Source organism: Gekko japonicus, unplaced genomic scaffold, assembly GCF_001447785.1.
Source record: "Gekko japonicus isolate JY-2015 unplaced genomic scaffold, Gekko_japonicus_V1.1 scaffold441, whole genome shotgun sequence".
NCBI classification, from domain to species: domain Eukaryota; kingdom Metazoa; phylum Chordata; class Lepidosauria; order Squamata; family Gekkonidae; genus Gekko; species Gekko japonicus.
Window position 1 is genome coordinate 1077665 of NW_015172017.1, and position 21805 is coordinate 1099469.

At 51.9% G+C, this 21805-nt stretch overlaps 1 protein-coding gene across 2 annotated transcripts; it reads right to left on the minus strand.

Annotated features, from left to right (window-relative positions):
• Nucleotides 1-6: 6 nt before the first annotated feature.
• On the minus strand, nucleotides 7-20995 carry RAB2B (RAB2B, member RAS oncogene family). 2 transcript variants are annotated; one of them, XM_015420446.1, is made up of 8 exons: nucleotides 20867-20995; nucleotides 17092-17163; nucleotides 14318-14385; nucleotides 11533-11615; nucleotides 9534-9626; nucleotides 5810-5921; nucleotides 4183-4251; nucleotides 7-299 (listed from the first exon to the last, which is right to left on the minus strand). In XM_015420446.1, exons 1-8 carry the CDS (start codon nucleotides 20910-20912, stop codon nucleotides 204-206), a joined length of 639 nt encoding a protein of 212 aa, XP_015275932.1. In that variant the 5' UTR covers nucleotides 20913-20995; the 3' UTR covers nucleotides 7-203. The 2 variants fall into 2 exon arrangements, with proteins under 2 accessions (XP_015275932.1, XP_015275933.1); XM_015420447.1 differs by lacking the exon at nucleotides 4183-4251.
• Between the last annotated feature and the right edge of the window lie 810 nt (nucleotides 20996-21805).

Genomic DNA, 21805 nt, shown 5'->3' on the forward strand with positions numbered 1-21805 from the left:
AAGGCAGCTCTGGGTCCGGCACGGTCCCAATCCCCCCCGCCTGGCAGGAAGAGGTAAGTTGCAGGGGTTGCGAAAGGGCCGGGCTGCCAGATCCACGTGTCCGACACAGTGCCGGAAATTGAACAAGAGTGTGCCCGTGCGCGCGGGGGAGCTCTCTGCGTGTTCCCGAGGCGTCACAAGCCTGGCTGGATCCTAGGGAGAGCTCAGCAGCAGCCCGATCGGTCTCCAGAGCCCATGGGACCGTGGCGGAGGGTGGATTCACACGGCACCGCTGAGGGTCCGATCTTGATGCCGTTTCCCTGGAGGAGAAATCAAAAAAGCTTAAAGGAAGAGTCAGCCCAGTGTCAACTGTCCTGCCCATACCGCCTTGCATCCCAGGCCCCTTCTCGGAGATGGAGAGAAGTCTGTGGAGGGACTGCCTCACAGCTGCAGAGCAGGGTCGTAGCCAGTGAACATAAAGAGCATCAGAAGAGCCCTGCTGGATCAGACCAGTGGTCCATCTAGTCCAGCATCCCGTCTCACACAGTGGCCTTCCAGTTCCTCTGGAGGGCCAACAACAGGACATAGAGGCTGCGGCCTTCCCAAGAACCTAAGAGCCCTGCTGGATCAGACCAGTGGTCCTTCTAGTCCAGCATCCCGTCTCACACAGTGGCCTTCCAGTTCCTCTGGAGATACAACAGGGCATAGTGGCCGAGGCCTTTGACTTGATGTTGCCTCCTGGCACTGGTATTCAATGATTTGCTGCCTCTGGATGTGGGGGTCCCTTTAGTCACCCTGGCTAGACCCCATCCTCCCTGAATCGATACAATCCCCTTTTAAAGCCGTCTATGCCTATGGCCATCACCACGTCCTCTGGCAACAAATCCCACATTTGAACCACTCACTGTATAAAGGAGTATTTCCTATTGTCTGTCCTGAAGCTACTGCCCATCAGCTTCATTTGATGCCCTCCAGTTCAAGTATTCTGAGACAGGGAGGAAAAGTTCTCTTTGCCAGCTCTCTCTACCCCGCGCTTTAGTTGATTTTTCATTTGCATGTTAGTCGATGAACTGATTGAATTATTTGATTGAATTATTCAATTGAATAATTCAATTGATTGAATTGATTGAATGATTCAATAGTTGATTGAATCTCCGTACGTTTGCATCTGAATGAAATCCAACCAAAGGCAGGATAAAGCATTCCCTCTCTGGTTTTTGTTTGGGTTCTTAAATAGCAAGAGCTGTTTTCATGTTTCTAACTAGCACTTGGCTCTGAACGGCATGCCTTGGGTTCTACTTCCCCTCCACCCCTTATAATATACTTATCATTTAGCAAATAAACACGGCAAGAAGAACATGTTTCTCTCTTTGTCTTTAGATGACGCACTCGTGTGTCCTAGGAGGCACTACCTTTGAAGAAGAATCCAAACTCCACCTTGCTCACACGAGAAAATGGCTCTTCTAAGATGGTACCAGCCAGCCACAAACTTGTATTAGTAGAATACCACGTGGCTTTGTTTTGTTTGGGGTATTTTCTTGGTATTTGTGTGTGTGTGTGTGTGTGTGTGTGTGTGTGTGTGTGCACCTGGAAGTCATGGCGACCTCTGGTGACTGACCCCTACTGGGGGCCTGGACAATATTCAGAGAAGAAAGCCTGCCCCCGCCTCCCGCCTCTGGTATTCCAAGGAGGTCTCCCATCCAAGTACTTGCCACAGTCGACTCGGCTTAGCTTCCGAGATCTGATGAGATCAGGCTTGCCTGGGCTATCCAGGTCAGGGCACTTTGTTTTGTTTTTAATCTATTGCAGATTAATCAGAAGCATCCGAGCCCATCGGGGAGGGCGGGGTACAAATGTGAAAAATAAATAAATAAAATAAATAAATATTGCCAATCAATGAGGATTTTTAAAAAACCGACTCCTCTGACCGACTGGTCATGGCTCTCTTCCAGAGTTTCAAAGCCAGAACCTCCCATTTCCCAGGAGATTTTTGTATTTGCATTGGCCTTCCATAGATGGGAGTGTGCTATTTTAATCTAACTTTAGAGCTGCTTGATGCAAGTAGCGGTTGGATTGGTGGGCAAGGCCTTGGGAGAGCTGGGCTCAGATCCCCACTTTGCCATGAAGCCCACTGGCTGACCTGGGGCCAGACACCCTCTTTCAGCCTAACCCGCCATCAGAGGCGCTACGAAGATAAAATGAGGGATGTTGCCCTGAGCTCCTAGAAGAGAGATAGAAAATATGATAAGTAGACAGGAAAGGGTACGGGATGTTGTAGGCTCCTTTGGCCTCAACCCAAGGAAATGGAGTTATTTGCACCCAATTCCCTCTCTTCTGTGGCTTGTGGTCAGGGGCAGATGAAGGCTCACGGGTGCCCGAAGCACTGACCAATCTTGGTGCCCCCCCTCCTTTCCACGCTGACCCCCAGTCCATTTCAGTTGTTGACCTGTCTGACCAGACATACAATGCAGGTTGCAGCAATACAAAAATTTATTCATAGGATAACACCGGCTCCTGTCACACAGGCTGGATATCGTGGGGGGGGGGGGGGGGGGGCTAATTGCCCCCGGCACGTCTGTCTGATTCACGATTACATGATCAGACGCGCTGGTTCCTTCCCTCGGCGGCAGAGGGTAAATGAGGAACCGGAGGGGAATGCCGCGCGCCAGCGCGATCACACCACAGGCGTCTGGAGGCAGCCCGTGGCAAACGTTTACTAGTACCTTGGAGGTACTAGTTTTTAGATGCGCATTGTCGGCGGTATGCCACGGGTGCGCTCCACTTCCCAGATGTTGGGGTGTGATCGGGCCCGGATAATCCGCCCACCTTCCGTGCCTCTCCCGCGGCAACCTTGCCGTGTGACTGGGGCCTCAATAGACTGTACAAACTAAGCTTTCCACCCTTTTCCCAACTTTGTGGTGCCCCCTTTGGCCCTGGCCCTAAACACGTGCCTAGTCTGCTTAATGGTTAATCTGCCCCTGCTTTGGTTCCCCTCCCTAGCTACAGAGGATCAAAGGGGCTCTTTCCTCCTGGGCCTCCCCTTTCCTAAAAGACAAAGAGAATGCCTTTCTTCTTTGGCAGCCTTTCGTTCATATACTTGCTCCCCAATCACCAATCAATCAATTGATTCTTAGTCTTTCCCCTTTAGCTACGGCTTCAGTGTTGCCCTCTAAGCTGAGTTAGCGTGAGCAAGCTCACAGTTTTCTGGCCTCCGGCTCACACATTTTTGTCTTCGCTCAGGAAGGAGGGCTCCAGAGCAAACCAATTGATGCAGCAGCCAAATCGCTCGCTCACAACTTTCATGCCAGTAGCTCACAAAGCAGAATTTTTGGTCACAGGACTCCACAGCTTAGAGGGAGCGTTGCTTTCTGCCGCAAACCAGCCCTCACTCACGAGCAATGTTCCCTCTAAGCTGTGGAGTCTCATGAGCAAAAATTCTACTTTGTGAGCTACTATAATTAAAGTTGTGAGCAAGAGATTTGGCTCCTGCATAAATTTGTTTGCTCTGGAACCATCCTTCCTGAGCCAAGACAAAAATGTGTGAGCTGGAGGCTAAAAAACTATGAGCTAGCTTACACTAATTCAGCTTAGAGGGAACACTGCTCACGAGCAGGCCTCCCTCCTGCTGACCACAATTCAGAGGGCCTTACTGTCTTCTACCTCAACAGCAGGACTGCTCTGAGGGTTCTCCAGGATGGGGCCATGGCCAATGCTCCCTGTCAGCTGCGGAGTCTTGTGAGCAAAAAATTCTACTTTGTGAGCTACTGGCAATTAAAGCTGTGAGCGAGCCATTTGGCTGCTGCATAAATTAATTCACTCTGGAGCCCTCCTTCCTGAGCGAAGACAAAAATGTGTGAGCCGGAGGCTAAGAAACGGTGAGCTGGCTCACGCTAACTCAGCTTAGAGGGAACACTGGCCACGACACAAATACACTGACTTCAGAATCCACCGCCAGGAACAGACAAGGTATTTGGTGCAGAGGGCAGGACTCGAATCCCTACCCATTTTGAAAAATGGAAGTCCATCAAGCCCAGCGACTCGCCAAACAAAATGCAGCCCCACCAACCGCGTACACTGGCCTGACATGGTTCTGGTCCTTCTCAGGTTTAGGCAGTCCCCAGGCAGGAACAAAATCAGGAGGCTCCACGGAGCCCCTGCCAGGCTGCGTTTGGAGGGGCAAAGCCCTTGGCATGCCACGCTCACCTCGGTGGTAAGGTCCAGGTGGCCTTCCTGGATCTTTTTGTAGATGATTCTGGCTGTGCTGAAGAAGGCCTAGGGGAGGCAGAGTGAAAGACTGCAATCAGGAAGGGGGGTAATGGAGAGTAACAAAGGCCAGTTTGTAATCTGGAGACCCAGAAGACAATTCTGGAAACTACAATGGGTCCAAAATGCAGAGGCCAGGTTAATGAACTGGACACTGATGTAGGAACTGGCCTAGCTAAATGGCTTATTTGTTTCTGGGTTGGATTCCAAGTTCTGGCCTTGACTTCTATTGTCTTAACCTCAATTGTCTCTGGAATTGGGAAGGGGCTGTGGCTCAGTGACAGAGCGTCTGTTTTATGGGTCCCGGGATCAATCCCTGGCATCGCCAGTTCGAAAGGTCAAGTAGCAAGCTGAGGTGGTGCGAAAGACCTCTACTCAGACAATGCTGAGCTTGACGGGCCAATGACCTGGCCCACTGGAAGGCAGCTTCATTTGCTTTTCTTAAGGACTGCCTTCTCCCATGTGTAACCACCCACCCATCCTCTAGGATCGACAACGTTAGGGACTCTCTCATCCTCCCGGAGATTCAGCAAGTTGGGGTGTGAGATAGAGCAGGAGTCCCCAAGCTTTCGGCGTCTGTGGGCCTGTTTGGAATTTTGAGAAGGGGGTGGTGAGCCCCACCCCAAAAAATGGCATCCACAAAAGGCAGAGCCAAACCCAAAATACTTTCAGTGGGGGGTGGAGCCAAGTGGGATTAACTCCCCCCAGACATAGACACCTCCTAGAAAGAAGGAAAGCCTAAAGCGAAATGGAACCAAACAGCCGACTGAGGAAAGCCCAGGTACTTCCTGGTCCTTCTGAGCCTCCCGTGGAAAGCCCTTTCATCTGAATGAGGGCAGCCCATAACAAGCCCTGCCTTACAATTGCCCCATCCGTCTTCTGAAAATGTCAGTGGGTGCCAAGGGAAATACTGGAGGGCACCATGTTGGGGAACCCTGAGATAGAGCCGCAGCCTCTGCGGAGTCGACACTCAACTTGGTCACGGCAAGTCGGCTACGGTGGAAGAATGGGGCAGAGCATCTCAGAATGCGGCCTTTGGGCTCCAGGCAATGAGCACAACAGCCACCTTCTTTATGGCGGATCTTATCTCCAAAGCACTCTGGCAGGGCAGCGTTTACAAACTAGAAGGGAGCGGGGTTGGTCCCCCACTTCCGATTAGTGTCAAGAGCACAGGCGGGCGAGCAGGTGGGCAGGTAACACGGGTTGCTAGGACTTTGTGCTAGGAACAAGGGACTTGCGTGGACTTGCCTGCAATGCTGCAAGTCACGGGCCCACAAGACCGGCGTCAAATGCAGACACACGCGGCCATTGGGCCAGTTCTGCAGTCACCTGATGCAAATGTGGATTGGGTTCTGGAGCCAAATTGGGATTAAACCCCCCCCCCTTCCACTGAATAATGGAAAAGTGAGCTCCTAAGCCCTATGGATAACTGCTGACAAATCACAATGGCTGGGTGATGAGTGAGACTCTCAGGGGCAGGGCTTCCACATCGCCTTGCTCCTCCCGCAAACGACTTCTGCAAATGCTCAAGGGGAGCGGAGGAGAGGCCAGGCCGCTCTTTCTTCACCTCTTTCACGTTGGCTGCCGTCTTGGCTGACGTCTCCATGAAAACCATGCCGTGTTCCCGGGCGAAAGCTTCGCCCTCTTCCTTCTTCACGGCCCGCCGGTGCTCCAGGTCGCTGCAGGAAGAAAATGAAGGCTCGAAACTCTCAAAAATGGGGAGGACAGCCCTGACCTGGATAGCCCAGGCAAACCCGATCTCGTCAGATCTCAGAAGCTAAGCAGGGTTGACTGTAGTCAGTACTTGGATGGGAGACCTCCTTAGAATACCAAGTTGGGAGGACGGGGGCAGGCTTCATTCAACCATCTCTCTGGATATCCTCCAGGCCCCCAGTAGGGGTCAGTCACCAGAGGTCAACGTGACTTCCAGGTACAGACGCACGCACACACACAAAAATACCAAGAAAAGGGAAGGACCACCGACACACCACTGTGAGCAAAGGGCAGCAGTGTGAAAAGGAAGGGATAATCAGGTAGTCCAACTGCCTGCACTTAGTTATTGTTTTGTTTCTAAAGTTGTTTAATATTATTACAGGGCTATTTTTGGGCAGGGACGCACAGGAACGGAGTTCCGGCTGGCTCCCAAGTTGGCTACACCCAGCAGGAACTCATTAGCATAACAGGCCACACCCAACAGCAGGAACTCATCAGGATTGGCTACATTAGGGGTGTGTGGCCTAACATGCAAAGGAGTTCCTGCTACAAAAAAAGGCCCTGGGTTTTGACAAAAAACAAGATAAACAGAATAACAAGCAAAAGGTGGGTGTGGCTGGATGACCACACTTCTAGTAACATGGGAATGCGGCCTAATATGCTAATGAGTGGTGCAATCAGGGGTGTGGCCTAATATACTAATGAGTGTCTGCTGCTGGGTGTGGCCTATTATGCTAATGAGTTCTTGCTGGAGTTTTTCTACAAAAAAAGCCCTGTTATATATATATCTTTATTGCATTAGCAAAAAAGCCATAGCAACAGAACAGGATAAAAAGATGTGACCGACACTAAATCCAAGCAAGTAATAACCAATCAGTCATTTTTTGCAAAGATAAAATTTTTAAAAAAGTTAAAAACACTTAGTTATTTGCAAACGCCCCGAATGCTCACCACAGAACACAGCAGGGGATGAATAAGTCAGATTAAGGACACCTGAACACACGCAGCTGGTGGGATGCAAGTCGCTAGAGACCAAAGTTCAAATCCCCCCTCCGACCTGATCGCCAGCATGGGACACAAACCATTTTTCTGGGCTGTTCGATCTAACTTTCACTTCTGTAACCGAAGATGCTCCCCCAGGGTCACCCACCACTGGCCAAGAGGAAATCGAACTCTCGGCACGCAGAAACCGCCAACACCCAAACCTAAAATAGACAAAGTAAGAACCTGTGCCCCCTCTCTGTGCTCAAAATACTCTTTCAGAATCTCGGACAGGCCTCTTTAAACTAGCAGCTGGCTTAATACATGAACAATGAAGCTGCCTCATACTGAATCGGACCACAGATCCATCAAGATCAGCAGTGTGTCTACTCTTTCTGGCAGCAGCTCTCTGGGGTCTCTGGCTGAGGTCTTTCACATCACCAGATCCTTTTTAACTGGGGATGCTGGGGATCGAACCTGGGACCTTCTGCACGCAGAGCAGATGCTCTGTCACTGAGCCACGGCCCCTCCCCATAATAAGACACACACAACCATGCTGATTCTCTGTCAGAGTTCTACGGGGAGGGCCCAAAGTGCATGGCACATGCTTGGCAGACAGAAGATTTCAGGCTTCATCGCTGGGAATCACTGGTTAAAAAGGAGATCAAGCAGACAGGCGCTTCAAGCAGAAGGTGCGGCTTGGTGCCAGAGCATTCGCTTTGCATGTAACAAGTCCCAGGTTCAGTCTCTGGAATCGCCAGTTAAAGGATTTGGGGTTGGGGAAGATCTTTCTTTGCCGGGGAACTGCTACCAGCCAGAGCCAGTCCCGAGCGACACAAACCGAAGGCCTGACTCAGCATGAATTGACTTCCCGGTTCAGAGATGAGGATTAGGATTTCGGTGTTGTGTTTAGGATTTGGTCTAGTTTAAATATATCTGTTTCTAAACATGGGAAGTGAGTTTTGTGAGTTTGGCCTGGGATCTTAAGGGCCAAGTGGCACCAGTGGCTTGGCTTTGTAAAAGCCGGCATATCACAAGGAGGAGTTAACAGACCTCTACCGATCAGCGGCAGAAAAGCTAAGCTAGACGAGAGATTGGTAGAGCAATGGTGCCCCTCTGTGTCTCGCCAGAAAAACCGAACGCCTTGAGAAGACAGAATGCAAAAACATCGCTCCAACTGGACCTTTTGGTCAAACTTCCTGGTATTTGCCAGCCCAGGCAAGCCCGATCTCGTCAGATCTCGGAAACTAAGCAGGGGCGACTCTGGCAACTACTTGGATGGGAGACCTCCTTGGAATACCAGAGGTGGCAGGCGGGGGCAGGCTTTAGTCAGCCACCTCTCTGAATATCATCCAGGCCCCCAGTAGGAGTCAATCACCAGAGGTTGCCACGACTCCCAGGTGCGCACATACTTACACACACACACACACATGCACGTGCGCACACACACCTATATAAATAGAGAACGTTCATGTTTGGGTGGGATTTTGGTGTAAAAAGTATACATATCCATTTTAATTTTTTTTTTAAAAAAATCTTTCCTCTTCCCTTTTCAGAGTCAGGAAATGGATCAGCAGCAAAGGTGCATTCTGAAATGTCATACGCTCTTCAACTGACACTTCACCGACCTCCAGACTCTGCAGCCACCTGTCTAGGGGCTTTCGTGCAATCAGAGCGAGCGGCTCATCACTGCAGGCTGCTGGTGGGCGATGCAAAGTCCGAGGCTGCACCTGCCGCATCTAAGAGAGAGACGGACAACTCCAGGCTGATGTCCTCTCAGCCTTCCGGCTGAGTCTAAGACAGCCAGTGAGGTGTGAGGCTACAGAGCGGAACTAAGACCGGGGAAGAGCCGGCTTCACGGGGAGGAGTGCAGAATTAAACCCGGCTCTCCAGGTTAGAGTCTGTCACTCTTGACCACTCCACCGCGTCACTGAAATGGAGGAGGTGTGAATCACGGATACCATCCCAAGGAAGCTCCTTGGAGGAAGGGTGCAATCAGGGGTCATTTCCTGCAGGAGCGCACAGGGGCGGAACTCCGGCAGTAAAGAGCCCAGGAGGCGGGTACATGCAACAAGCCCCACCCCCTGCTCCCAGCAGCCCCTCAGTCAGAGCAAGAAGCAGCGAGGTAAGCTGCAGAGCCCCCCCCCCCGGCCCCCCAGTCCAAAGCAGTCCAGTGGCACCTTTAAGACCAAGTTTCATTCAGGTACAAGCTCTCCCTCCTCCGTGAGGGCAGATCTGCACGTTCCACCCCCCCCACAATAGCTAGCAATCCAAAACAGTCCAGTGGAGCCTGAGTGGTGGGCGTTGCCTTCTGACACACGTCCGGTGATGTCAGGGGGTGTGGCATATGCAAATGAGTTATGCTAATAGGTTATGCTAATGAGCTCCTGCACCTCTTTTTCTACGAAATGACCCCTGGGTGCAATAAATGCATACAAAACAGGTACAAAATAGTCAACTGAGCCCTGTCCAGTGATGAAAACAGCACTGAAACACCATCAAAACATGATGAAGCCCAGGTCAGAAGAATCCACATTGCTCTCGTCACCAATCTTGACTCAGATCCTTGGCCCAAGACCTGAAAACAATAGAAATACCTTTTGTTGCCAATCAGCATGAACACCATGTGGGACGAAGAGTGCTGCCGGGCGTCTTCTAGCCAGGAGCTCAAGTGGTTGAAGGTTTCCCGCCTGCGCAGAGGTAGAAACAGAAAAAGCTGCTCAAGGTGGACCGCAATATCTGTGGAAGCCTGAAAGAGACTAGGGACTGACAGCAGTGTTCTGGTGCTTAAAATGGGATCCTCCTGAGAGCTTCCTTGAGCGACCATTGGGAGATTCCTCCACAATCTGCTTCCTCCAGTGTTGGAACACATGTCAAAGAGCACCTCTGAGCATGTGCCGTTGCAGCAACACTCTCATGACTTAACTCTTGGGGAGATCTTTCAGGACACTTCGAGCCAGCTTCAGCCTGTTTTTATTTATTTATATAGACCCAGGGGTCATTTCCTGCAGGAGCACACAGGAGCGGAGCTCCGGCAGTAAAGAGCCCAGGGGGCGGGCACATGCAACAAGCCCGCCCCCTCCAGCCCTCAGTCAGAGCAAGAAGCAGCCAGGTAAGCTGCAGAGCCCCCCCTCAGCCCCCGGTCCGAAACGGTCCAGTGGCACCATTAAGACTGTTTTATTCAGGTACAAGCTCTCCCTCCTCTGCGAGGGCAGATCTGCACATCCTCCCCCCAATAGCTAGCAATCCAAAACAGTCCAGTGGAGCCTGAGTGGTGGGTGTTGCCTTCTGACACACTTCCGGTAATGTCAGGGGGTGTGGCATATGCAAATAAGTTATGCTAATGAGTTATGCTAGTGAGCTCCTGCACCTCTTTGTCTACGAAATGACCCCTGTATAGACCTATTTTGGAACGCTTTTCTACAAAGCCAGATGCTAATCCAGTTCAATTGCGCAGGGTTTTATTTTCCACACAACCAATGGTCTCTCTCTGGTCCGGGATCCTGTTTCACACAGTGGCCAACCAGATGCACCCCGAGAAACCTAGGAGCAGAGCAGAGACTAAAACCTTCCTCTGTTCTTGCCCTTCCAGCACTGTTATCCAGAGGATTACTACCTCTGAACGTGGAGATTCCATTTAGTTATTTTGGCCAGCAGCCACTGAGGGACCTCTCCTCCAAGAATTTGACTAATCGCCCATCTGCTGGTGGCCACCATAACAATGAATTCAGTGCTTTAGCAAAGTGTTCCTTTTGTACGTTCTGAATCTACTGTCCATCCACTGGGTGATTCTGAGTTCTAGTATAATGGAAGTCGATCAAGATGGGTAGCCATGTTAGTCTGTCTGTAGCAGGGGTCGTTTCGTAGAAAAAGAGCTAGCTTCCTGGCTGAATGAGGGCCGGAAGCAGGGCGGCCGGAAGCGGGGGGCGGGGCTTCGTCATGTGCCCCGCCCCCCGTACCTCACCCGGGGGAACTGCAATCCCCCCCGAAATGACCTCTGGTCTGTAGCAGGAGAAAAGAGCGAGAGTCCAGTAACACCTTAAAGACTAAAAAAATATGTGGCAGGGGAGGAGTTTTCGTGAGTCACCGCTCGCTTCTTCGGATACAGCTAGAACGGGAGTCCGTCTGTCCTATTTATATTCACTCCACATTCCAATATCTGATAATGCTCGCTGGCTTCACAAGCAAGATGAGAAAAGGCTATATTAAATACTTTGCTAATAATTATCAAGCTGTGATTCGACTTCTTTTTCAGCTACAGTTGGTTTCCCTGACTGGCTGGTGACCCTTCTGCAAAGGTTATGAAAAGTACATAAGAACAGACACGTTTTAGGATATATCTCATGACGTGGACAAGACAGCAGATTTACAGAGCCACCTAGGTTGCCAACTCAATGTGGGGAAATTCCTGGAGATTTGGGGGGTACAGCCTGAGGAAGGTGGGGTTTCGAGAGGGGAGGGACCTCGGCTGGGTATACAGCCCACCTTCTGAAGCTGCCATTCTCTCCAGGGGAATTGATCTCTGCGGTATGGAGATCAGCCGGAATTCTGGGAGATCTCCAGGCCACACCAGGAGGATGGCAGCCCTGGACCCACCTGGTGATGTCGTAGACTAGCAGGGCCCCGGCTGCTCCTCTGTAGTACGAGCGGGTGATGGATCGGAAGGATTCCTGTCCAGCCTGGGGGGAGGCAACCAGACAGGTCATTAGGGTTAAGCACAGGTGGGAAGAGACCTGTTTGGAAACAGCCTCTGCCGACTGTCGAAATAAGCCCAGCGTTGTGCATCCAAACCAGAAGTTCATCATAGCATCTGCAGCGTCAACTGCCCAGGACTTAAGACTCCATACGGCAGTCCACAGGTGGCACTGTGTCGAATTTTTGGCCTGGAGAGGAGGCGACCGAGAGGTGATATTATAACCGTCTTCAAGTACTTGAAGGGCTGTCATAGAGAGGATGAGAGGATGGTGCAGAGTTGTTTTCTGTTGCCCCAGAAGGTTGGACCAGAACCAACGGGTAAAAATTAAATCAAAAGAGTTTTCAGCTAAACATAAAGAAGAACTTCCTGACAGTTAGAGTCAGTGTTCCCTCTAAGCTGAGTTAGTGTGAGTTAGCTCACAGTTTTTTAGCCTCCAGCTCACACATTTTTGTCTTAGCTCAGGAAGGAGGGCTCCAGAGCAAACTAATGTATGCAGTAGCCAAATTGCTCGCTCACCACTTTAAGGCCAGTTGCTCACACAGTAGAATTCTTGCTCACAAGATTCCACAGCTTAGAGAGAGCATTGGTTAGAGCGGCTCCTCAGTGGAACAGGCTTCCTCGGGAGGTGGTGGGCTCTCCTTCTTTGGAGGTTTTCAAACAGGGGCTGGATGGCCATCTGACAGCAGTGCTGATTCTGTGGACTCAGACGGATCATGAGAGGGAGGGCAGGAAGCATTGCATCAGGGCTTAGTTCTTGTGGCCCTTTCTGACACGCCCGGGGAAATGCTGATCACCACTTTGGGGTCTGGAAGCGATTGTTCTCCAGGCCAGTTTGGCCGGGGATCCTGGAGGGGTTTCCCTCCCACCCTCTTCTGGGCATGGAGCAGTGGTCCCTGGGGGTGGGGTGAGGTATTTGTCAACTTCCTGAATGCTGCAGGGGGTTGGACTAGATGACCCTGGAGGTCCCTTCCAACTCTATGATTCTATGAAATTACAGTTCTCTCTCTCTCTTTTTAAGAGTCCTGCTCCTGTTGCTGGATGAATTCTCTGGTGCCATCTGCTGGAGGGGTGAGAGACTGCCAGCCGAGCAGGACTTTCTCTCACACGGACACATGAAACTGACTTATACTGAATCAGACCATCGGTCCGTCTCAGTGTTGTATACTCAGAACGGCAGAAGCTCTCCAAGGTCTCAGGCAGAGGTCTTTCACATTATCCGCTGCTTGGCTCCTTTAACTGGAGATGCCGGGGATTGAACCGGGGACCTTCTACAGGCAACACAAATGCTCTTCCACTGAACCGTGGTCCCTCCACACAGAAGGCATGGGACTCCAAGGGGAATATCATATTCTCACCTCTCCCTTGCCAGCCCTGGCCAAATCTTGCATCGGAGCAACTGAAACCCTGGAGACGTTTTGCAAGATACAGGATGCGGTGGGTTTATTTTGCATAAATTCCAATAAAATACTTTGGGGGTCAAAGGGAAGCAGGGAAAGGTAAACGGAACTGGACAGTCGGGTGCAGGGGAGCAAGGAAAGCCCCTGTGATTTGAAACGCCTTGTCCTCCTCTGAGTTTCTGAGTGTTGCTGCTGCTTCTTGGGACTATGAGGACTGGAAGCTTAAAAAAAATTAGACTCATCCAGCTCTTCAGGATGAAGCTTGAGTCACTTGCCTAGTAGAGCACGGGAAAGGCCTGATCCAAAGAGGCCTGAGCAGCAGCCAGACAGCACACGTACGCCTACAAACAGAATCATAGAACCACAGAGTTGGAAGGGACCATCCAGGCCATCTAGTCCCATCTCCTGCTCAATGCAGGACCAGCGGAGAGCATCCCTGGCAAGTGTTTGTACAGCCGCTGCTCGTACAGCCAGTGAGGGACCTCCTTAGGCAGCTGATTCCACTGTTGGATAACTCTCACCATCAAAAAGGTTTCCCTAATATCCAGCCGATACCGTCCCGCCCTTAATTTCAACCCATTCTTGTGAGTCCTCTCCTCTGCTGCCAACAGGAACAGCTCCCTGTCCTCCTCTAAGTGACGGCCCTTCCGATACTTCAAGAGAGCAGTCACGTCCCCCCCCCCTCAGCCTCCCCTTCTCCAGACTGAACATTCCCAAGTCCCTCAGCCTTTCCTCCGAGGGCTTGGTCTCCAGGCCCCTGATCATCCTCGTCGCTCTCCTCTGCACCCGCTCCGTTCTGTCCACATCCTTTTTTGAAGTGCAACAGGCAACAGGTCTTTCCGCATCTCTGCCTGAAGTCCTGAACAGCCACTCCCTCTGCTTGCCTGCCGACTGAAGTCACCGTCTCCTGGCCCATTCTTCCAGCCCCCACCCCCTTCCCTTAATCCCAGACTACAACTCCCACGCACACCCTCCCGCAGCGCCAGGCTCTCTCCCTTCTGTCGGTCCTTCTCGGCTAGATCCTTCTCCCTTCCAGCTTTCTGCCCTGGCACCTACAAGCAGGCTACAGCCGGTATTTCCTGATCTGCAACCTCTGTGAGGTGTCTGGGGTAGACCAGCAGCCAGGAACAGAATCCCAAGAGGGGGGGGGAAAGGGAAACAGTCGGCAACATCGTTCCTGTCCACGGAAGGGAAGCTCTCGTCTCACTTTCGACAATCAGGTCCTCGCTTTCTCTGCTTCCTCCCCAGCGGTCCAGGACAAAGGGCCCCTTCTTAAGGGAGTTCTCACCGTGTCCCAGATCTGTAGTTTGATCTTTTTGTTGTCGATGCTGATCATGCGTGAACCAAACTCCACACCTGATGGGAAAATGGATGAACAAGAGACGGTTCAGGGGATCCAAGACGGAGCAGACTGGCTCACCCCCCCCTCCCAGCTCTGAACCCCAAATGACCACCTGGGGCTGCCAATCCTCCAGGTGGCGGTTGGAGATCTCCTGGGATTACAACCGATCTCCAGGAGACAGAGATCAGTTTGCCTGAGGGAAATGGCTGCTTTGGGGGGGTGGACTCTACGGCATTATACCCCCCCCTCCCAAATCCTGCCCTCTCCAGACTCCACCCCCAAAATCTCCAGGAATTTCCAAACCCAAAGCTGGCAACCCTATCCCCAACCCTATGGGAAGGAGGAAATGGAAGGAATCCAGACTCCACCCCCAAAATCTCCAGGAATTTCCAAACCCAAAGCTGGCAACCCTATCCCCAACCCTATGGGAAGGAGGAAATGGAAGGAATCCAGAGGCAGAAAGCTAGAGAAAGAGGGACGTAGATCTGCCTGTGCCTCCTTTCCCCGCCTGCTCACAACCCCTCCGGTCTCCCATGCCCACCATCAACTGTATGCTCTTTGACAGATAGCGCTGGGCGGTGTGTGGGGCTGGGAGGGCCAGTGCTGTGACCAGACGAAACACTCCAGAGCGGGGAGCACATTGGTGGGGTGCACTTTTTAAGAAAATCCTTTGCAATCCCCAACGAAGCAGTGCCCTTCAAAGCACAGCCGCAAAATATACACCTACAGAGACTGCAAAGGTCACAGGAGACCAGGAGAGGTTAACGTCTCTCCAGAACCAAACAGCTGCCGGTACCAAGCTACCGTTCCTATAAATATTGCTTTTATTCATGGGCTGGTTTCTTAAGGTGGTGGGGCACCAGAATATTCTCTCTACTGTGTTGTGGCTCAAAAAACAAGCAAACAGAAAAGCAGGAGGCACGATTCTGCAAGGGAAAGCGCACCGATATCTAAAGACCTGGCTACCTCCAGGGCAAGGTGGCTTTTTGGGTCTGGGACAGGCTCTGGTTGCGGAGAGTGCAGAGATCGAATTCACCTATGCCTCTCTAATTTTGGGGAAATCACTGATCTCCTCCTGACCTGGGACTGCTGGCTGGGGCCGGTCCTGCTCCCTGCAGCCAAAACCAAACAGGTGGCACACGGGGTGGGTGGGGCCAGGCATGATTGGCAGCGCCTTCCAGGAACTCGGCAGCAAGAGGCTGCTATTGATGCGACATCTATGCCTTATGATGTTTCAGCACCGCCAGCCTTCTGCGCTGAAATCAGTGGGCTTGAGCACGCCCAGTGCTGCATAACCTGGCAGCCCAGATTTCTTCCCCAGCTGCTGAGCACAAGATCAGACTTCACCTCTGCTTTTCTGTAGCCTAGGAAACTGGCTAAGGGCTTAGCATTAACAGGAGTGAAAGAAGAACGAAGCCCCACCCCCCCCCCCCCCCCAATCCTCTACCTCTACAGGCCATTGGCTGGGGGCCTTTGACCTATGGGATGCCTTGGGCAGTTTTCCTGCCCCCAAAGCCAGCATTATCCAGATACAAATGAGCAGTGCGTAAAAAGAGAGAGAGAAGAAATAATGATACCACAAGGAGGATTAGAAGAGAAAAGAAGATATTCGATTTATACCCCGCCCTTCACTACCAGAAGGAGTCTCAGAGCTCCTTCCCCTCCCCACAATAGACACCCTGTGAGGTTGGTGGGCTGAGAGAGCTCTTTCGAGGACTGCTCCTGAGAGAAGAGCTCTGAAGGAACCTGTAACTGTCCCAAGGTCACACCAGCAGGTATGTGTGGAAGAGTGGAGAATCAAACCTGGTTCTCCCAGATTAGAGTCCGCGCTCCTAACCACTACACCAAACTGGCTTGAATATAGCTAATATATTAGCTAAATTCTAGTAGCACCTTAGAGACCAACACAATTTTGGGGGTATAAGCTTTCAAGAGTCACCTGAACACACCTGAACACATGAAGCTGCCTTATACTGAATCAGACCTTTGGTCCATCAAGGTCAGCACTGTCTACGCAGACTAGCAGTGGCTCTCCAGGGTCTCAGGCAGTGGTCTTTCCCATCACCTCCTACCTGATCCTTTTAACTGGAGATGCCGGGGATTGAACCTGGGACCTTCTGTATGCCAGGCCGATGCTCTGCCACTGAGCCACGGCCCCTCCCTCAAGAGGGAGTCAGAGCTCCCTTCATCAGATACTCAGGGACCCAAGCTGCTACCGGACTAGAATCTAGCTCTTCTCCTGCAAATCAACATGGCTCTACATCTGAAGCAAGAAGGCTATTTCTCCATCTCCAGAACAAAGTTTGAGTCCAGTGGCACCTTTAAGATCAACAGAGTGTAATTCTGGGTAGAAGCTTTTGAGTGCATGCACACTTCTTCAGAAGAAATGTGCATGCACAGGAAAGCTTATATCTGGAATTGAGCTTTGTTGGTCTTCAAGGTGCCACTGGACTCAAACTTTGTTCTGTTGCTTCAGACCAACATGGCTACCCACCTGAATCTATCTCAGTCTATAGAAAAAAGTGTCTCCGTCCTATCACATCTTCCCCCATCGATGCAGCCACCTCAGCCCACAACCCGCTTTTACTTCCCTGGTTCCGTCACAGGCCCACACAAACCCGCTGTCCTGCTCTTCCCTCTACATTCCCACTTGTTTTCCTCTACCCCGCCATCTGAAGGGCACCAAGGAGCCGGGAACCCCTTTCGACCTTGGCTCTCACCGATTGTTAAGTCATGGATAGTTGTGAACCGATCGTCTGTGAACTGCAGCAGGAGGCAAGATTTCCCGACACCTTTGGACAACAATAAAAACACAATCGTAATGTGTTCTGCTGAAAGGGCCTTTGGGGAGGGAGGTGCTAGTGACATGGGGCCTTCTGCCTACTCACTCAGTGGCGCTCTTCAGGTTTCTCTGCTTTCCCATGAACCCTGAAGCTGACCTGGCTGTGGAGGTGGACACAGCTTGCTGGAGCTCACACCCCCATTTTGGGCAGCAGAAAAGAAACAGATGCTGGGCAGTACATCAGGAAAGACCCCTGTCCAGTAGCACATTTCTTTTCTTTTTTAACTCTATTTTCTCTACCCTAAGGAGTCTCAAGGTTATCTGCGGTGGCTCAAGTGGTTAAGACACTGAACTGCAGGCTGTGGAAGGTCAGTAGTTCAGCAGTTTGAGACCCGAGTGTGCCGCATGACGGAGTGAGCTCCCGTCTCTAGTTCCAGCTCCTGCCAACCTAGCAGTTTGAAAGCAAGACATTGCAAGTAGATAAACAGATACCACTCCGGTGGGAAGGTAACAGCGTTCCATGCGCCTTGGTGTTTAGTCATGCCGGCCACATGACCACGGAAACTTCTTCAGACAGCGCTGGCTCTTCGGCTTGGAAACGGAGATGAGCACCACAACCCTAGAGTCGGATTCGACTGGCTTTCGAGCAAGGGAACCTTTACCTTTACCTTTAAGGAGTCTCAAAGCAGCTGACAACCGCCTTCCCTTCCTCTCCCCACAACAGGCACATTGTGAGGCAGGTGGGCCTGAGAGAGTTCTGAGAGAACTGTGACTGGCTCAAGGTAACCCAGCGGGCTTCATGTGGAGGAATGGGGAATCAAACCCGGTTTCTCCAGATTACAGCCCGCTCCTTTTAACCACTACATCACACGTGGCAGAACTTGTCGGAGGATTGCCTGAGGCGTGGTTTCTAGGCTCATGCAACATGGCCCCTGAGAAGGCCAAGTCACCTTAGGACAGTGGGAAAAGATGGCCACCAAGGGGAAGGGTGACCGTGTGACTGACAATGCTGCTGTACCTCTAATGCAGTGGCACCCATACCGTGGCTCACAGAGAGCCACATTCACAGTACCTCTAATGCAGTGGCACCCATACCGTGGCTCACAGAGAGCCACATTCACAATCATCATCCATCCGAAGAGCCGTATCTACTTTCATATTAGACATGAGAGAAGCTTGCAGCTTACCCATTCCCCTGGCAGCAGATGTTTTAAGGCGGGAACTACCTGCCAACCAGAAGACCCACTAGGCAAGGGCCTTGCCCACTTTCCTGAAATGTGGGTGAGTGCCACTAACTTATTTATATATCAAATGTGTTAATCATTCAGTCCCTGTAATGCAGGGCTCCGGTCAATGGAAGGTGCTGAGAAGAGCTCCGCAGGACCTGCGAGACGGAGCTCTTCCACCAGGCTTTCAACTAGGGAGCTGCCACCACTATAGAGCCCTGGCCCTTGGCTTTGACACCTAGCCCGCGCCACAGGAAGATCATGAGCAGAATGACTGCTAGACCTCTGTGTATACTTTGAAAGTGAGCCATCTCAAACAACGGATTAACCATCACCAGCATTTTATGAATTTGTATTCGTTATAACTGATTTTAGATTATTTTAGGTTGTTTTACTTGTAGTTATGCATTGACTGTGAGCTGCCCTGAGCCTGTTTTGTGGGGAGGGCGGGGTACAAATGAGATTAATAAATAAATAAATACCAAGCCACTGCTCTAATGCCAGTGGCTGAGGAGCAAACAGCTGGTTGACTTTGTCCTGTGCTGGTGAGCTTCTCTCCCGTGATCTGGGTGGCCCAGGCTAGCCCGGTCCTGGAAGCTAAGTAGGGTCAACCAAGGAAGTCCAGGGTTGCTACACACAGGCAGGCAATGGCAAACCACCTCTGTTCATCTCTTGCCTTGAAGAGCCTACAGCAGTGGTGGCGAACCTATGGCACGGGTGCCAGAGGCGGCACTCAGAGCCCTCTCTGTGGGCACGAGTGCCATCGCCCCAGCCAGGCCCAGACCATTATTAAAGTGTCAAATTCTCTGCCAAATAATTTTAAGTAAATGAAAGCATTTGGGATTGCTTTCCTTACTTTGTTTGGATCATCTTAAGTTAATGTATGAGTTGTTTTTTCTAAAGTAAAACCTCAGTATTCAGGTTAAATGGCCATGTTGGCACTTTGCGCTAAATAACTGGGTTTTGGGTCGCAGTTTGGGCACTCGGTCTCTAAAAGGCTCGCCATCACTGGCCTACAGGGTCACCATAAGTTAGCTGTGACTGGTGAGCTTCTTGGAGAAATCAGGCTGGTTGCCAAAGGAAAAGGGATGCTGGACAGGGTGGGACCTCGGACAGATCCCTTCTGCTGTTATCCTATCTGCTGAAACCCCATCATTTGAGGCCATGGAGGACTGGCAGAGGACTGGCATATCCTAGACCCACCCCCCAAGTCTTTTTCCTTTAATGAGCACTTTCCCAGAAGGACCTTGGGTCTGAATCACAGCCTTGATGACGTGAGTCTACGACTACCCATTCCTGGACGCCCAGCTTCAGCTGTGATGAAGGAAATGGATCCAGCTCTGCTGGACAAGAAAGCCTCATTGCAGGTCACTTTAGCAATTCAGAGACGGTACAAAAGCAGCCCAGAGCCATGTGTCCGGCCAAGAAGGGGTGGCAGATGGCGTTTCCTCAGAGATGAAGCCATAACAAAGTCAAGGGAGAAGGCCAAGTTACGGAACTGAAGTGATTGGGTTTTGGGAACATGGCATTTGGAGGGTCACAGAAAAAAAGGAGAATCTCACAGAGATGCTTGCCTTGTTGTCCCCTGGGAAATTAATGGGGTCAAAATAGGTCAACAAAAGTGTGGGTACTTCTGAGATTGGAAAACCGCCCCAATCAATAGGAAAGGCAAAAAGGGATCAGAGCGGGCGGGGCATAGTCAGTAATCTCATTACTCCCCGCCTCTCCCTTAAACTTCATCTATCTTAACCCCACCCCCCTTTTACTCTCTTGGCAATTCTTTGGGAGACAAAAAGTTGCCCTGGTTGTTGGATCTCTGGACTTGGTGGCCAGGCGTGAAACAAGAGTAATTTGGAGGGCTCCACTGCTAACTCTTTGGTGTTTTATCTTGATGGTCTCTCCACTATTCCCTTGTCTGCAAGAGTTTATGGCTCCTGGTCGTGTGTGCGTGCGCCTCACAGTAAGTAATTTAATCCACTATGAATAAAAGCCTGGGTTTTCCGGCTAGTGAAGGATCACCCATGAATCCCAAAGACCCAGATTTCCCAAGCTTTCTCTGTGATGCTGGTATAAAAGGGTGCCTGCCTGCCTGCCTACCTCACAGGGCTGTTGTTGAGGCTGAGAGCGTGTGCGTCTCACAGTAAGTAATTATAATCCACTATGAATAAAAGCCTGGGTTTTCCGGCTAGTGAAGCATCACCCATGAATCCCAAAGACCCAGATTTCCCAAGCTTTCTCTGTGATGCTGGTATAAAAGGGTGCCTGCCTACCTCACAGGGCTGTTGTGAGGCTGAGAGCCCTGACAAGGCGCACAAAGAGAGGGGACCGCCAAAGATGCTTGTGAAAACTACAGCTATATAATAATGAAAAGATATCCTCAATAGGTGTCATGGTACTAATAATGCTTCCTACAGGGGCTATATCCGCCCACCCCCAAGGGAGAGGAGGGGGCTCCTCCACCCAACCCCCCGCTGCTCCCTCCCGTACCGGTGTCGCCGATAATTACGTATTTGAACAAATAGGCGTATGACATGGCGCTGGAGCCCCCCTAAGCTCAGGCCCCGGCGTGAGGGGCCCTCCGGAGGCCGCTCTAGCCTCCACCTCTACTGCTCCTCTCCACAGGTCTCCGCTCGCCCGCAGCCCTGTAGCTCCTCCCCCTCGTCGCCTCTTTCCCGTCACTCCAAGACTCGCTGTCGACCCCACCCTCGAAGGGGGGGGGAGAGAAACCGTTAGGGCCGTTGCGAGCTCCGCTCGGGTGACGTCACAATCGGAAAGGCCGGCGCCGCTCAAAGCCTCCAGCCCGCCCCCTCTGGAGGCGGCTTGGGGACTGCGGGGGGCGCTCTAGCCTCCCGCAACTCGACTGTTCCCCGGCCTTCTGGTTCGTGCGCCTGCGCCGAGGAGGAAGGGCAAGAGGAGGCGTCCAGTTCGCCGCGGAGGGGGGAACCTCGCCCCTCCCCCGCCTCTCCTCTTAAAGCGACGGAAGGGTGGATGACGGTTTTTTCGCCGAGGCAGGGCGGAAGTGACGGCTAATGCCGGCCTAGGTTGGGCGTGCGGGAGACACTTCCGGTTCCGTTCGAAGAGCAAGGGGGAAGAAAGAAGGGGGGAGGGGGAGAGTGTGGCGGGTCTCCCCCCCCGTCTCCGCGAGGCTCCCGGGCGGTGGCCATGGAGGTGAGGGGTGGGGGTGGGGGAAACTCCTCTGGGGCCGGGGGGGGAAGGTGCAGGAGAGGAGGTGGGTGTTCCCCGCGAGCGAGGTCTGAAACTGGGAAGCAGGGCGGGCGGGCCGGCCAGCTCCTGTGCCCCCCAGGGCCGAATCTGCCCCGTCACGAGTGGAGGCCCCCATTGCCGGAGGTGGTGGGTGCGCATGGCCAGCATCTGTGACAAAGGCAGGCGTGCTTGATGAGCTGCTTTAAGGACAGGCTGGCCCGT